Source organism: Carassius auratus, chromosome 17 (assembly GCF_003368295.1).
Source record: "Carassius auratus strain Wakin chromosome 17, ASM336829v1, whole genome shotgun sequence".
Lineage (NCBI taxonomy): Eukaryota > Metazoa > Chordata > Actinopteri > Cypriniformes > Cyprinidae > Carassius > Carassius auratus.
This window is the reverse complement of record NC_039259.1, coordinates 18,062,284-18,079,906: the sequence shown is the minus strand read 5'-3', so window position 1 is coordinate 18,079,906 and position 17,623 is coordinate 18,062,284. Positions and strand designations below refer to the sequence as shown.

General features: G+C 36.1%; 1 protein-coding gene across 6 annotated transcripts in view; it reads left to right on the top strand.

Annotated features, from left to right (window-relative positions):
- The first annotated feature begins 2,103 nt into the window (after nt 1–2,103).
- Nucleotides 2,104–17,623, top strand: part of eml1 (EMAP like 1) — a 50,108-nt gene continuing 34,588 nt past the window's right edge. For 4 of the 6 annotated variants that reach the window (XM_026286183.1, XM_026286182.1, XM_026286181.1 and 1 more), the window contains exon 1: nt 2,104–2,278. In XM_026286183.1, the coding sequence (XP_026141968.1) occupies nt 2,113–2,278 (166 nt within the window). In that variant the 5' untranslated portion in view covers nt 2,104–2,112. Of the gene's footprint in view, nt 2,279–13,879; nt 14,314–17,623 lie in introns of those variants that run through there. The other 2 variants (XM_026286184.1, XM_026286186.1) reach the window with 2 other exon arrangements.

Below are 17,623 nucleotides of genomic sequence, written 5' to 3'. Positions count from 1 at the left end.
GGGGACCTAAGATTGACCTTCTGTGTTTTCAGAGAGACTCCCCCAAAGCAAACATATTTTTGAAAGTCAAACACTTGGCATAGCTTACAGTAACCTATCGTGAACTTTCTAAAATGTAAAATGCATGTGATGTTGATTAGTTAGAGGCAAATCTAAAAATATCGAAACACCTATTAAAAAATTCCAAATAATAAATTCCAAATGGCTATAATGTCAATTAATTCAGTGGTTTCTATCCAGGGGTCCAAATACACTGGAGGGACTAAAGCGGATTCCAAGAAGTACTTGTAAAAATTTGGATTGTACTATGTGAAACTTAAAGTTTCACATACAATATTTCATTTTAAGGAAGGAAAATAAAATGTGTGCAACTTCTTTAAATGTGCATGGTGTGTCAGTTTTTGACCCACAGTATTGTAATATTTTAATTGCCATTAATGATCATGCTAAGTGATGTCAAGCATAATATAAGTTAAAAGGAACACATTTCAGGTTTGTGTCAATGAAGGAGTATAGGCTATGTGTTGATGGGGTTGTGCTGGTACATTAGATGAAAACGGTTGGGAAGCACAAAATTAATTTGCCCTTTTCACTTAATGTGAATTAATATGTTCAGAACAGCCTATTAGTTCGCAGAGTGTTTTCCATTTCAAGGAAAAATCCAAGAGAATAAAAAAATAAAACAACAACAACAACAACTGAGAGCTTAAATGTAACTTTGCTACAACAGTGACACCTGGTGGTGTACTTGCAAACTGTCCCAACACACCCACTGTATTTGCCAAGTATGGTTACCCATTCTCAGAATTGGTGATCTGCATTTAACCCGTCCACACACACACACACACACACACACACACACACACACACACACACACACACACACACACACACACACACACACACAGCAGTGACAAATGAACACACCGTGAACACACACCTGGAGCAGTGGGAAGCTATGTATCCAGCACCTGGGGAGCAACCTGGGGTTCAGTGCCTTGCTCAAGGGCACTTCAGTCATGAGTATTGAGGGTGGAAGAGAGCACTGTTCATTCACTCCCTCCACCTACAACTCCTGTCAGCACCGAGACTCAAACCGGCAACCTTCGGCTAACTAGTCTAAGTCTCTTACCATTAGGCCACAACTGCCCCAAAAGTGGAGCATCAACTAAATCTGTCAAATAAACCTAAAATTTAAAGGGATACTTCCACCCCCCCCCCCCCCCCCAAAAAAAAAAAATTTTGGTAACCAAACAGTTGACGGTAGCCATTGACCTCCATAGTAATTTTTCCCATTTTATGGAAGTCAAGGGCTACCGTCCTTAGTGTTGGTTACCAACACTACTTAAAATATCTTCTTTTATGCTCAAAAGAAGAAAGAAACTCATACAGGTTTGGGACAACTCAGGAATGACAGAAATTTTATTTTTAGGTGAACTATCCCTTTAAGATAACATTTTAATTTTTGAATAACTTGATAATTTCCTGACTGGTAAATACCACAAGCTACCACAATTGTTCGTAATAATAAAGGCAACTTGCTTGATTATTTTGAGTCATCATTTTGAATAAACACATTTTGAGTTTTATGTAAACTATGGAAAGCGGCAGCCAATGTAATAATAATAAATATAATAATAATAATAATAATTCTTATATAAAATAATAATACTAAAAAACAACAACCACGATGATGATGCTCGTAGTGGCAGTGATGATGATTATTCTTTCATCATAATTACCACAATATTCACACTATTAGTGATTTAAGATTACTTTTAAAACTTAACGATACACATGTGACATTGATACAACAACACAGGCATTAAATAAACAATTGTCCTTTTTCTTTGATTCTATTTTAGAACAAGAAAAGAAACTTCAAATAGCTGTCACTCGTTTGCAGCCACTGTTGAATTTAGGTTTGGATGGGTTCATCTGGTTTCAGAATAGCTAGAGTGACAGCATTTGTAGCCGGTAATGGAGCCTCTCAGTGTAGCAGGCCGTCAGATTTAATGGATTGCCTCCAGAGGAGAGAGGGAGGGTGTAAACATATTTATCGTCCAATAGTAGCCGGGGCCATGAGTGCTTGATACGCATTCTTTGCATCCCATGGTTCTCAGCTGGCCAGCAAGGGCAGAAGCAGAAAGGTCGGATGGTGTACGCAATCTCAAAGAGCCGTTTGTTTCATCGTCAGAGTTTTGTTTTGGACACTATCCATCCAGAGAGAGTTTTCCACTTTACTTCATAATGTCAGACTGTGAGGGGCTTCCGATGGGTGAGTATCCAGTGTCAGGGAATTTTGGGATTTATACAGTTTTGGCCTGGCTCCATGCTGACAACTCATCCTGCAAATATGTTCTCATAATCTGCTTGATGAGAGTGCAAAGGTTTTTAGCCATATATGGCTGCTCTCAGGCCGACCATCTCTGTCATTGGACATCTTAAGGGAGAGACTATCATTTTCCAGAATGTGCTTCAGTTCTATGTGTGCGTCTGTTGCAAAATGTGTGTTATAGCCTCCACAAATAATTTATCTGGATCATACATCACAGCTGAACACTGCTGCAGCTGTTATTTATAACAGTGTCATGTGGATATGTGCTTCCCGCTTGGGTGTCTACATGGCAGTGCATTTATAACGTATATAAACATAAGACACGCTTGAAGGGATCATTTCCCTCACATAGAGCAGAGCCTAGCAAAGTCAGTACGGTGGCTGACTGTCTGAACAGTAAAAACAATCAGATATAAATAGACCGTCTCCCTCCTGGTGCGAAGAACAATACTGTTTACCAGGCATTTTACCTAACCCAGTTAACACTGAAGTCTAACGGAAAAATGGCTGTATTCGGTTCTGTTATAGTAACCTCACATATAAAAAGTACATTAGTAGCAACTCAATTCCTAGTGATTTGCAATGAAATGGTTTGTGTCCTTCTTTTTTGTCACGAATGCCTCCAGTTATGAAGATTATGCCATAACAATGTTTAATATTTTAAGGTCTGTTTTAGGAATGAAGTCAATGCATTCTCTTCCAAAATTATGTGGTGGTTATCAGTGGTCACGTGTAATAACTCACTGCTGTTATGTGTTTGCCAAGGCTAGCTCTATCTGTTGTTAGGAATCTGGCTTGCACAGATATTCACATATATCAGAGTTTAAAAACATAGCTTTTGTGTAGTGTCTAAACACCATGCAGTAGGCCTTAAGTGATATATTTTTTTAGTATGTGCTTATAAATAGTCTCAGTAAAGTTGTTTCTAGGATATTTAACTTATTTGTCTTTTCCCATATATGTTATATCAGGAAATCAAGATGTGAGTGAGTTAAGATAATATGATAACAATAACTTAACTATAAAGTGCCTGTGCTTCTCAGTTTTGTTTTTGATTCTCCTGAGAAAAGTTGTGCAGTAATTCCCGGTCATGAGACTGCACATAAACAGATAACCTTGAGCTGTTTACAGAACTAATTCATTCGGCTGGAATCCCTTTCATAATTGTGAAGAACGTCTTTGTTAATGAAGCTCAGAGTTTAATGAACCCACTTTGTATAATTATTGGGCCTCTGTGTAACAGAAGGCCATTTGTTTCCACTGACTGAATCTTAAAATGTCCCACATTAACTGCAGGCTTTGCACTAAATAAACAGTCTGATTTCGACACACGCACACATAATAACAGAACGAATCTGCTACTTTAATCTGCACTAATTGTTAATTCAAAATCAGAATCAAAAGGAATGTAGTCCAATGTTTCAAACTTGGCGAAAATTATTACATAAAAAATCATCGCTCTAAAAAGTGGGGGGAATATTATTTTAGAAATACATTTATTCAAGTTATTTATTTATTTATTTATTTATGTATTTTTATAAACACGACGGTCTCCTAGTTTTTGCGTCATTTCCACAACAAACGTTTCTTTTTTTCACCCTGAAAATGTCACTGAAGAGCATGCTTTGGTTAAATAAGACGCAGTATCTGTGAAAATACAGAGAAAAATCAAGGTAAATATAAGTTTTACATTATTATTTTGTCATCTCCAGTTAACGAGCAATTAAAAAAAAAACGTGGCAGTATGTATTGTTAATGCTGTATTTATTTCACATATATTAAAACAAATGCTATAGCTATGATATTAGCTGTATCGAGACAGAAAACAGGTACAGATTTTTTCCCACAAAAAAAAACAAAAAACGAAACAATGTCTTTTCCACCATATAATGCTGTTGCAAAGTGCAAATATTGATAATGTATTAAAAATGATAATTCTTCTGTTGTCCATATCAATTAATTGTTGGTCATTTTTAGTAAACAAACAAGTTTTCAACAGTGTGTTTTAGTCTAGAGTTTGTTTGTAGTCTACATGAACAAAAGTGCCCATATATTATAAATAACACCGATGATTTGTGTTTACTTTACAACGGTATACTTTTTTCTCATAATGACTGGAATACGTGGATGCTGTAAGTGAACCACAAGGTGTCACTGTTCAGCTATTTACAATAACGATGGCGCGCACACACTACGCCCACCTGCTAAAAGTCATATAATTCATAACAAGGAGAATTATATTGTAGCAGAATGACTTTCATTTGTCTTTAGTTGAACTGCGTTCCGTACTAATGCATGAAATGACAGAATGGTATGAGTACGACCATGGTCTCTGGTCATCTGAACTCCTTGGGTCAGTAAGGCTTGGGCCTTAAGAGTACATTAACATTATGCGATGTATGATATCCTTTATGAGAGCTGACAGTCGTGGAGATTTGACAAACATCCAGCAGCCTTAATTTGTTTCTATTTTGGCAGGTGAGAAAATAAGCATTTCTCACTGTTTTACTGCCCCACCCATGTTTTGCTTGCCATAAGGGATGAGAAAATAACAAAAATCACTTCAGACTTGGAGAATCCCCAAGTAGTGCAGCTGTGCCGTTACAGTTTAATTCTCAAACCTCTGTCATGTTGGCCTTGAGGCACTGTGTATTGTCATGTTGAAAAGCATGCTGTATTTTCCATTGCAAGGGTATTTTTATATAATGACTTAACTCATCTGGTCTGGTCTGGGGAGGAGCATCTCCATCCGTAATACAATTTCAGCTTCATAGTGTTGCTGGGGAGAGTTATTCAATATACTGATCGACCAAAGTAATCCTGACAATCTGAGACTGGTAATGTGAAGTCCCTGTAAAAGCTAGCGGTATGTTTACACTGCAGAGAAAAGTACTCCTACTTTTGATCTACCACATTAAGTTCCCATTAGTGGTTTATGAGCCCTGTATTTTGAACGGCCCACTAATTGGTTTGACCAGTGAACTAGTCATATCTTATTGGCAGGGATGGAATTTTGAGGGGTGCAGCATTTCACTTCCAACTGGTTAGTTTTATTTGGAAATTAAAGTGATTTCTATATTTTATCCGTTCGAAAGACTGCGAAAGCAATCCCTGTTCTGTACATAAATGTAGCGTTGTGTTTATAGTTTGCTGCATGATGCGTCTTTGGCCTGCAGACTGCAGCCAAGAGAAAAGCTTCTCTATCGTGGCGCGTCCTGCTCCTCAGAGCACAGATTGTGAAAGCAGACTGTTTTTGTCATTCCTTGTAACAAACAAAGTGTAGAGACAATAAAAGATTCAGTGTGCAGTGTAATGATTATAAAGAGAGATTGCAAAGGTGAAATTTAATTTATAACAGTTTAAAAAAAACTTTTTTGATTTTAAACTAAAGTTTATAGTAAGTGACTTTTAGGAACACTGTTGTCTATTTTGCTTTATTTCATTAACAAAAATATAGTTAAAAAACAGTCACAGCCTCTGTGCATCTATAGTCTTTGACGCAGCACTGTTTCATTTACGAATGAATCTTTGCTTTTGAACAAATCTAGTGAGTCAATGATTCAATGCCCCATCCATAAAGAGAGTCACTTGCTACATTCCTAAATTAATCAGCTGTATGAACAAATCGATTGAATGCATTATTTTGTTGCAAAACTGCCACCTACTGGTGGTTTCTGTTTCATTTTAAAGCATAAATTGAGTAATTTAAAGGGGTCTTATGATGCAATTTCAAGTTTTCCTTTCTTTTTGGAGTATTACAAGCTGTTTGTGAATGGATGAGATCCCTAAAGTTGCAAAGACTAAAGTCTCAAATCCAAAGAGATATTCTTTATAAAAGTTAAGACTTCCACGTCTTCCTAAAATGCCTCGTTCTAACAGGCCCCCACTTGTCTACATCACAATGTGTGAAGATTTGCATAATGCCATCCAAATGTTCAGGCAACAAAAGAAGTTGCTTCATTATTGTTGCTGCCGCCGCCATGTTGTGAAGACATTGTGTGTTTTGATGCAAAAGCGAAACTTCTTTGTTTGGCCTTCCAAAAGATGAAATGACAAGAAATCAGTGGTTAAGTTGTATTTACAAAACTGTTCCAGAACATTTCAACCCAAATATTCAGATGTGTGCAGTGCATTTCATGAAGGACTGTTTTCTTAACCTGGGAGAGAAGACTTAGAATGCTGGCTGTTCTGACTCACAATCTGTAAGTACGTTATATGTAAAGGATTTGCCACTGATGATTCAAATGTGAGTTTTGAGCAGTGTAGAGTAGTGCTCGTTGTTTGCCGTTTCTCCAGTCCCAACATGGTTTTATGTTTACGCGGTGCGATACGCAACGCAATGTGTAAAAAGCTACATCATACGACCCCTTTAATCATTCAGGTTTCTATATTCAAAACTTTATATTTAAAATGTCAGTCTTGTGTTAATTCTACCTCTGAGTTTGATGCCTAAATTCAGATTTTAGTTCTTATTGTTAATAAAATATAATAATAATAATAATAAATAAAGGTAATTAAAGTACAGTAACAACTGCAGTTTCATAGTGCAGCATATGACTGGAAACTAACCATATTCTGCCGTTTAAAGCTCTTATAGATTCTTGAAAATGAATGATGTGATGTATGTGAAAGAAAAGAGTTCTGTGTTCTTGTATAGGTGTATGTAGAGCATTATATATGTTCGTCCATATTCCATATATAGTAACTGGGGGATGGGATTTTCCATGTATCCAGCAACAGAAGTCAGATATGATTAATGTTTTCCCTGCTCCACGGGATACAGAGCAGTGCAAGCAGGAGTACATACTCTTTTATATAATCATCACAGATGAAGGAACATTTAAATCACACGTGTCATACAACCCACATAGATTACATGTCAATTCATAAGAACAATATCCAGATTATTATCTTTCTTTATGTAGTTCATTTATAAATACTTCATGGCTGGAATATTAGATTCTGCTTGGCCATATGATTCAGCAGAAAATATATCATATTTGGGGGTTGCAGCTCATTTAGTGCACTTTAATCATGCTGGCTGTATGCTTGAGTGAATTTATGAGTGCTGATGTAAGGTTTAATGACATCATCATCTGAATGGGAACAGTAGGGGTGTCAGATAGATGCAGTCACATTCTTCTGTGTCCCTGCTCCCCTCTCCCTTTCTCCTGCCTGTTGGTCCACACTACAGGGACCACGGGAGCAGGGCTTGGCCAGGTGGTGGTCCGGGGTTTGTGGAGAATAATGCCTCAGGGGAAGCCGCATGGCTGGCTGCCCAGGTCCCCACCCACACCAGCTGTGTTAGGGGCCCAGAAGTGGATAAAAAGCTTGTGGAAATGCAGATCACATGACTGAATGTTGGTCGCCTGGCCTTGTTTGTTTGTTGTGAATATGTGTAATTGTGACCGTAATAATACTGCAAAATTAAATGTGTAAAATGTTCAAATGTTGTGAAAATAAGATGCAATATTTCAGCCTCACTTGAATTGTTACTGGGAAGCTGATTTGCTATTTCTGCAGATCTTTTTCTTTCCACTAATCCAGTATGCTTTCATTGGACAAATTAACCACAGTTGTATGATGTCATTTAAATGATGTCACCGTGGCTTGACCAACATTGTTTGACTCATGATGTTAACTGATTAGATTTAGAGCGGTGGTGAGTTGCATTCATATCGATCACAATGTCTGTCTGCAGTTCTGTCATTTGATGCCTGGGTTCTCCGTTAATTCTGGGTCTGAACTGTTTTCACAACCCAGACGATCGTAAGTGCTTTTTCAATCCCAAAAGCAGATGACCCCTGTTCAGGGGCAGATAACTGTAAGATATATAGAAAGAATGAACTTGAGACAGAAAGAGTCACATGAAGAATTATTGAATAAAAGATAGAAAAGACACGAGAATTATTCATTTGCTAGGATAAGTATATATAGTATATATAGGTCCTTGCGGAGTATTCATACCCCTTCATTTATTTCATGTTTTTATATGTTGCAGCCTTGTTAAACGGCTTTAAATTTATTTTTTCCACAATCTACACTCCATACACCATAATTCAAACTCCATATACCATAATGACAAAGCAAAAAAACTGAACTTTCACAATTTTGTACATTTATAAAAAAAGAAAACTGAAATTAGTACATTGCATAAGTATTCAAACCCTTAACTCATTACTTAAAGGAAGCACCTTAACAGCCTTAAGTCCTTTTGACAGCAAAGCTGAATTTTCAACATACCAATAATCTTGTACCTTAATATTTCAAACAAATACTTACATTTCCCCATTGTTTAGCTGACGGCCATTTCACTGCAAATCAAGCCAACTAATGGTCAGTTACATATTATAGTTTGTTGGTTAAAGAAGTATTAATACAAGTTATTATAAATCATCTTTTCATGCAATTTTATTGCAAGTGATATGGTATTTAATGACAGAAGTATATCTGATTTTGCTGTTAAATGTTCAGACTGATGTCTGTGTGAGGGCTGTGGGGCGATGCTGTTGCTAGGTGGTGACAGAGTCATAATAAACAGGGCTAACCTAACATGAGATTATCCAGTATCCAAAAGTAGCTGCTCAGGGTTTTGTTTCAAACACTAAGAATAGAGAGATTCAGAAAGCGTCAACTTCATTAGACCATTTGTTTTTCAATTGACCTGTACAGAGGTTTCAGTGTCACTAGGGATTACATCATCCTTTCATAAAGAGTCATTATTCAGTCACAATATGTATAATAATAAGTTGTTATATAATAAGAAGCTTGCACATGTAAGATCTTTTAATGAGCTGGTTGAGTCTGCGCGTCATGTGAATGTTAATTCACTAATAGGCATTGGAGCAAAGAAAGGTGCAGATGCTATTTTAGGCTAAACCTCAGGCACTGGCATGGTCTATTACCCTGAGATTATCAACACAACCTCCTGACATTGCTTGTGACATGCCATTAATGCAGTTATAGTTCTGCTGGAGGAGAAAAAATGTCATCTGATTGCTAACATTAATGCTATTTTTCATGTACAGTAGGCAGATTGTTGTATAAGATTATTGTATAATTATTTAACAAATAGTTTGCTTGAACTAAACGCTACGAAATGTGGCTCCTGTGTATGTAGATCTTCAAGGTTGTGTAGTTTTGCATTTGTAGGTTAATTGGCAAATTATTTTCTGGTTTTCAGCATACAATTTTAATTAAAACAAAAATGAAACATAAAAAAATAAACAAATAAAAATGAATAAAACAAATTTGTACAAATTGAATAAATGTATTTTATTTTTAGTATAAAAAATTATCTGAAGCAGATGGATAAAGTGGATAGATTGCTACTCTTCTTTGTTTGTGTATAATTTTCTTGACTCACTGTAGTTTAGAGGCAGTGCTTCCTTAGTTATAAAGTACTGTGAATATGGACATGCAGGAATGCTAATGTAGTCTTTAGATTATAGCGTATAATTTTCCTTAAAAAAAAAAATTGAACTATGTCAGGTGCCGAATATATCTAATCCCCAAGAAGCTCCTTTATGATGCATATGTGTGTCATTTTGTGTTTGTTTAAGTGTGTGCATATGGGTTTGAATGAAAAAGGTGCAGCAAACAAAATAGGAGAACAAAAGGAGGGTGTAGCACTGTACTGTTGCCACCCGAGGGATCCCCAGACTTACACAGAGATGAAGAAGTGCTTCTCCCAGCCTCTGTCCCTTCCCCCAGCTGGTGTCTCTCTCCAGGAGTCTGTGCACTCTCTAATCTCACAGCACCACCACTGGACTATATTTGCCTTGATTAACACGCAGGCAGTCGATGCCAAAAAATCATCAAGTGCTTGTGCTGTTCTATAGCAAATTGATAGAATGTCACCAGTAAAACTCAAATTATAAAAAAAAATTGAATCTTAGAAAATTTTAATTTGAGAATCATAAAATATTAATAGAATTGCAGTTTCACATTTTTTTCTGTATTGCTCATGTTGTTACTATTGCTGTTAATTGTGTACACACACACACACACACACACACACATTCACACAAATATATATATATATATATATATATATATATATCAGCTTTTTTTTACAACAAAATCCTTGATGCATGGATGCATCTGATGATTTGACATTTCATGTGATCACCGTAACAAAGCAGCTGCGACAGCTCAGAATATAAATCACTATTATAGGCACTGTTTTGTATTTTATTTTATACTGTTTTGTACTTGAATACGATGAAAAAAGTTTTTAGGAATAAAAAAAAAAAATCACTTTGAGTTAGAAATGACTTGGTGAATGACAGAATGACAGAAGCTTGAAATTTCTCAAACCAGACAGCTAATAAGTGTAAATCATTACTGAAGGCTTATCATCATGATTCAGGACAAGACAAAAATTTTTTGAACACTTTATATTGTTATGCACTGCTTAAATGTGTATCTAAATAAATATTAAACCAGAAATCCTTCATGGACATGCTAAATATTGACTGTTTTTAATTACATTATGTAGTAATGTAGTAACCCATATATAATGTATTACTAGTGCAATGGCATTAAAATCGCAAACTGAATATGAAAACAATTAATTGGCATGATCAAAGGTCCCTTTTTAATGATTTCAGAGGAAGAGACACCATGTAAAAAAAAATGGAAAAATGGATGGCTGCCTTCTGGGGCTAATCCTTGATTTGATCTTTAGCGGGACAGACAGAAGTGGCAGTGCCTGCACTGTTATGGGGTCTAAGGATAAACTCTCTAGGCTCTCTAATGCCAGATTCAAGTAGCTCTGCTGGCCTTGGGACAAGAGAGAGAAAGAGAGACACCAGTGGGACATGCAAATGTCTCATCATCCACCACTCGGATCATTTCTTTTTTTTAGGCTTCTGAGGCAAAGCCATGGTCAAATTGGACACAGAAACCCCAGAAATCCAATTTAACACAGCTCTCTTCCACTTGCCATCATTTGAGGTTGGGGGATGGGGTAAGGAGAATAATCTTTAAAGAGGCTCTTGCAGCTTTTCTATCGAATTTTTTTTTTTCATTTGACTGTGTTTGGTCTGTTTGAAGATGTGTAAATAAAGGCCACGTCATACTTCTTATGCATATTGTACCGTATGCGCCTGTCTCTTTAATAATTTATAGAGGTTTTCCCCTGTGACGACCCACAGTCAAAACTGAGATACACTCTCATTCTCTTTCTGCCAACCTTTGTTTCTCTTTGATGGTCGTCCAGACTGCTTTGTCTGTCTCAAGGCAGATAAGGGTTGAATAGTCAGTGTTTAGGTCTAATTTTTACTCTAAAAGCTTGTTTGAATTGTGGAATAAAGAGTAGAAATTGAGGTCATGTATTGTGTCTCATGTAGAAAAGTTCCCAAAAACCTTCCTCCTCATATGGGAAGCACTATTTTATTTCTTTACTGTCTGCAGTGTTGGGGTAACTTACAAAAAGTTTCAAATAGTACGACACGACGTAGTACGGCTTTTTAAAACAGTGATTACATGTGATTATCTGTGGTGTAGCATGACAAAACTATTTTTGTTGCGTTGTATTTACAGCTGAGTGAACTGAATTTTTTTTTTATGTGTCCTTGTCACAGAGTAATTGTACATTTAAAGCTGCAGTCAGTAACTTTTGACGCTCTAGCGGTTAATAAACAGAACTGCTTGCGTCTTGCGGAAGAACATTGTAGCCGGAACTACTTCTCTCTGTTTATGTCTATGAAGAATCACAAAGGTACTGGGTTTACTCTGCCGTGGTACCCCCGAAGCAATCTACAATAGTCTGAATATAAACACTTATTATAGGTGTACCCTAGTGATTCAGGACAAGCTAAAAACACGGGTTTGGAAAATGGATTCATGGTGTACTCACTTATTATATACATTTTTCTACATTTTGAACACAAACAAAGTTACGGACCGCAGCTCTGATTGGTTGTTTTTACTGGGAGCGCATGACTTTCTGCAAATGGCAATAGGACCACTGGGAGGAGCCAGAGGAGCTTGATTTTTTCACAGATTATCTGTCTCATATTCTACTGTCAGGACATAATGACAGGTTTAACAAATACGTAAAAAATATATTTTTACAGAAGTTACCTACTGCAGCTTTAAGTACAGATTAGTATTGATTAGCTACATATGGTGAGGGTCGGGATTAGGATTTGATTTAGGGTTACTTGCATGTAATTATGCATAATTTATTGTTATTATAATAGTACATTTAATGTGTAACAAGGACACCTTAAAATAAAGTGTTACTAAAATATCAATTTACTTCATATGAAGCACTTGGAAATGTGATTAATTTGAGTGAATTTGTTTAAATAGGTCATTCATTTAAATTTGTTGAAACATTTTGTCAAATGTCACAATTAATCACTTCACCTTCTTATATAAATTGTGGTTATTTTTTAACTTTATTGGTTGTTTAAGTGTTCATGTACCTATTTAAGTCATATTTAGTAAGTTTTTTTGTAAGCATAAATAATGCTCTGATTGCAAACAAGAATAATACATCATTATATGAAGATATTTTACTATAACTTCAATGTAACGATGCCTTTTGATAGTAGCTTGTGTAGTTCAAAATATAAATAAGTTTATATGCATATATGTATATGATTTTATATACTATTGCTCAAAAATTTAGGGTCAGTATGATTTTGTTTCCCATTGTAATATTTTAATTTAGGATGTATTAAATTGATAAAAAGTGACAGTATAGACATTTATTTTGTTACAATTTTTTTGCAAAAATAATGTGGTCTTTCTATATATCCGCAGTTAACAAGGAACATTAAGATTTGTTTTCAGCACAATAAAAGATGTAGAGAGAATAATTGAGACTGGAGTAATGATTCTGAAAATTCTGCTTTACCAACACAGAAAAAAAACCATTTTAATATATATTAATTTAAATAACAGACCTTTTAAACTGTATAATATTTTACAATACTACTATTTTTACAGTATTTTAAATAAAATAACTGCATCTTTTCTGAGTATAACAGACTACTTTAAAAAAACATTTCATTTTTAATTGTACTGACCCCAAACTTTTGAAATGATAGTGTAGATATGTCTTTATATATATATATATATATATATATATATATATATATATATATATATATATATATATATATATATATATATATAAGTGTTTCACAGTACAGTGTCTTTCCTGCTTCCATTAAAAGATGGAAGCTTATATTTAGCCTCAGTCACAGTCATAATCCTCTTTACTCCAGTGTGCAGTTTAAGTACAACTACATTCTCAATCAGCGTTTAAAAACACACAAAAATACCCTTAATCAATTCTAGCTTTTTACCAACTCTAAATATTGATTCACACCAACTTGTTTCTATTTTAGGACACCTCTAATGCAGCAAAGTCATCTTTTCTTGCTTAATTTCTGCAGCACTGTTTCCTACAGTGTCAGTTGAGTCTCAGTCAGCTGGAGGGGGAGGGTTTATGTTTTGAAGGAGGCTCCACCCCCTGCACTCTGATTGGTCCGTTCTCCATCAGACCGGGACTCACAGACGAGCTCAGCGGAGTGTCCTCGACATTACACAAACACTCACACACTCCCAACACACGCACACACTCCTCTGAGAGCTCAAGCCCTGCACTGGCTTATTTTTCCTATAGAGATCTCACACAGGAAAACACCACAGATAGAACCGGGGAAGAAAAAGTGCACAAGAAGACAAGCCTTTTATAACTTCAGAAAATATTTCTGTCCTAGTCAAGGACAACGTCTGAGTTGGCGAGCGTGAATGGGTTGTCATGGTGAATGACACTGGCAGGCTGACCCTAGAAGAAAACTGGATGTTGTGTGGACAGAGAGCTGCAGTGGCCAGCCAACGAAAGTAACAGGGAGCTATCGGAGAAAGGGAAGAAGAGAGGAAGAGAATGGAGGACGGCTTCTCCAGCTACAGCAGTCTCTATGACACCTCCTCACTGCTACAGTTCTGCAACGGTAAACTCATCATGTTTTCTGTCTTTAGTCTGAGAGCTTGTCCATCTTATAATCTACATGTTCACGTAAACATGTCGCCTCAGCTGTTCCTCAGGTGCTGCACTTAACCTTTATGACCTTCTTCAGTCCCTCAACTTTGAGAAAGTTTGAAATCCTCTTGGCTGTGATGGATCCTTTTGAAAGGATTTGATAGTAGTTGACAGTTTTCTTCCACAGAGATGCTCCCGAAGCAAGTGTTTCTAGAAGGGCATCTCTCAAATGTCATGTTTTTCAGATACTTTGTTTAGGTGAAGCATTTTGTCATTCCTGAGATTGAAGGTGTTTGATGTTGTTTTCCGTCAGACTTGTTCGTTTTGAAAGAAACAATGCAGAGAATCATCTCTTACGCCTTTATTACATCAGACCGTTCTCCAGTGAGAAAATGAAACTCAAGAGCTTTCGACAAGCTAGAGGACGAGGATGTGTGTTGGGGTTTTTGTTGTTCTGCCATCCTGATTGCGATCTGTATTCTGTAGTCATGTGTGTGGATGCTGGCTGGTGCTTCAAGGCTTTTGGGTGAGGGCTGATTATAAAAGAGGGAAAGAAGAGAGGAGTTTGGGGTGGTTAGTAAGGGATTTCCTTGTTCCAGGATGAATAGAAGTGCGTGTCACTGTTCTGTCAAACACCATTAATCTCTTGCATTAAGGAACCTCATTTGACATCACAGCGCTAGAGAAAGCCATCTGAAGTTCTCCTTGTGCTTGTGTAGGATGTGATGCTGTGCTGTTGCACGAGTTTTACATTAAAGCTTTTATTGAACTGTAGTTTTAGCATTTATTGGTGAGGGTTTATTTCAGTCTATGCTGAAAAAAGGCATAGTATCTAAGTAAATTTCACAAATAATTACAAAAATGGAAAATAGCAAATTGAAATAAATATAAATTTTTGTAGTAGAAAGACTGAAGGAGAATTTTTTTGTAGAACATGCTTCAGTAATCTTTGATTTATGACTTTATTATTGTTTTTTTTGTTCAGGGTACTCAAATTTCTTGTTTGCTAAATTTAGTCTATCTTTTTACTGTAAATCAGCATTCTAGCTTATAATTCTGTTCATTCTAGACATTCACAGTATTTTCATATTTTAACGTTATCAATTAGAGATTTTATAATAAATCAGTGGATACGGTATACATACTAAAATTAAACTGGATATTTAATTGTGCATGCATGTTTTTTTTAAATCACTAATAATTTCTTTGAATGCAATATTTGCATTTATATTTATTGTTATTATTATTATTATGGTTGTTGTTAAATAATAATTTTATAATAGTAATGTAATCTTTAGCAAATCTTCCAATGAATGTCCATGTTTCAAACTGTAAATTTTACGGTTGTGATGCCTTAATTTACTTACAAAATGCATTTAAAATGATTGGTTTCAGTTTTTATTATTTTGTTTTTTCTTTATTTTCACAAAATAGTATTTGATTTTAATATTGACCATTTATCAGTTATCAGCCATGACATGGAAAATAACTATCAGCTTATAAGTATTGACCAGAATTTAAATATCAGTGTGTCCCTAATGGGTTCACTCCATAATCTTTTTTAAAGTTCATTTTGAAAATCCAACATTAGAGTGATATTTGTTTCTGGGGTCATGTGGCGTAGCAGCATCGGAGGTTGCTGACTTGTTTACACTGAAGCTATGATATGATTGTGTGGTTGTGGTGTAATCTTCTCTTTTATCATGTTGGCAGTCATGACTCACAAGTCTTCCATTCAACAGAGCCCCTTTAATCTGCTATAGGCCTCATACATCAGTTACACTTATAAACGTCTTGTTTTACAAGTTCTTAAATGAAAAGGGGCAACCGCTCTGCTTTTCTGCATTCACTCTGTTCAGCTGAGTGAGAATGATAGCTGGCCTGTATTCTGGCTTGTCAGGCCAGCGTAGGACTGAGGGTAATTGAATGAGGGTGTGCTGGAGAGCGCTGCGGTGAGGTCATCAGTACAGTGCTCTGCCGAAGCTCTGGATCTGGTATGAAGTCATTTGTTCTTAAATGCTTCACGAGGTTACTGATCGGCAAACTACTTGTTGTAGGGATACTGGGCCAGCAAAGACTCATCTGCTCTTGAAGGGATAGCTCAGACAAAAAAATAATATTATAAAGACATTTTTTTCAGTTATTTTGCCTCCACAATCCTTCAGGAAATTACCAAAATGATGATGGTCACATTTTGGTCGAATGAAAACATTAATTTAAATTTAAATCTTAAAAAAAAAACACACAAAAAAAAAAACAATCATCTATTCACCATGTTATTCAAAACCGTTAAACCAAAAAATATAAAAGATGATATGAAATAAAATATATTTAGAAAAATTTCAACCCCCCCTGACTTTCATTGTATTGATGAAAACTGTTGAAACATTCCTAATATCTTACTTTGTGCTCCAGGTTTAGAAATACATGAGGATGAGCGAATGATGTCAGAAGTGAACTAATCTTTTAAGACTGACCTTTACATAATTGTTCTCATTCAGCCAAAACGTGTCCATCATGGTTATTTCCTGAAGGATTCTGGAGATAAATCAACCTCATGTCCTTACTCAAATTAAACCTTGGCATGAGTTCTGGCAAAGGATATCTGGTGTTCTGGCATCAAGACGTCTACCAGACGTCTCAGTCTTTCTGACTGCTGTTGTCTCATTCAGCTGCTGCTGCCAGAGAAGTGTTCTTGGCACTCGGCTCTCACTTCTTATTGGTCGTCCTTTGAGCCACTGATGGATGCATGTGCAACAGGATTAGGATTAAAGACCTGCTCACGTTACCGACAGAACCAGAAGAGAAAACTGAAAGTGAGTGAGAATGAATGTCATGAACAAAAGCTTCCACTTGCTTCTACACTTGACTTCTCCACAACTTTAGCAGCAAGAATATAAAACGTTGAAATTCTAATGCAATTCATAAGAGCCACAGTTGGAAGACATTTATTCACTGTTTTCTCATTGACCTCACAAGGCTGTCACTTGAATTTGGAGGTTAATGTTGATATGCAGAAATGAACTCTTCCAGGGCTTTTCGATTCGTTCAAAGCTAGACATTGATTTCCTTTAGTATCGTGGCTCTTGTGCTGTTTCATTGAGCTGTGCTCTCATAAAAAATTGCAGACTGAGGGATAAAACTCATCTTCCCCTAAATGGGTGATATTGACACAGCCGTTGTTTGTCTGTTATAATTTAATTAATAATTCATTACATTTATATAGCACTTTTCTAGGCACTCATAGCGCTTTACATAGACAGGGGGTATCTCCTCATCCA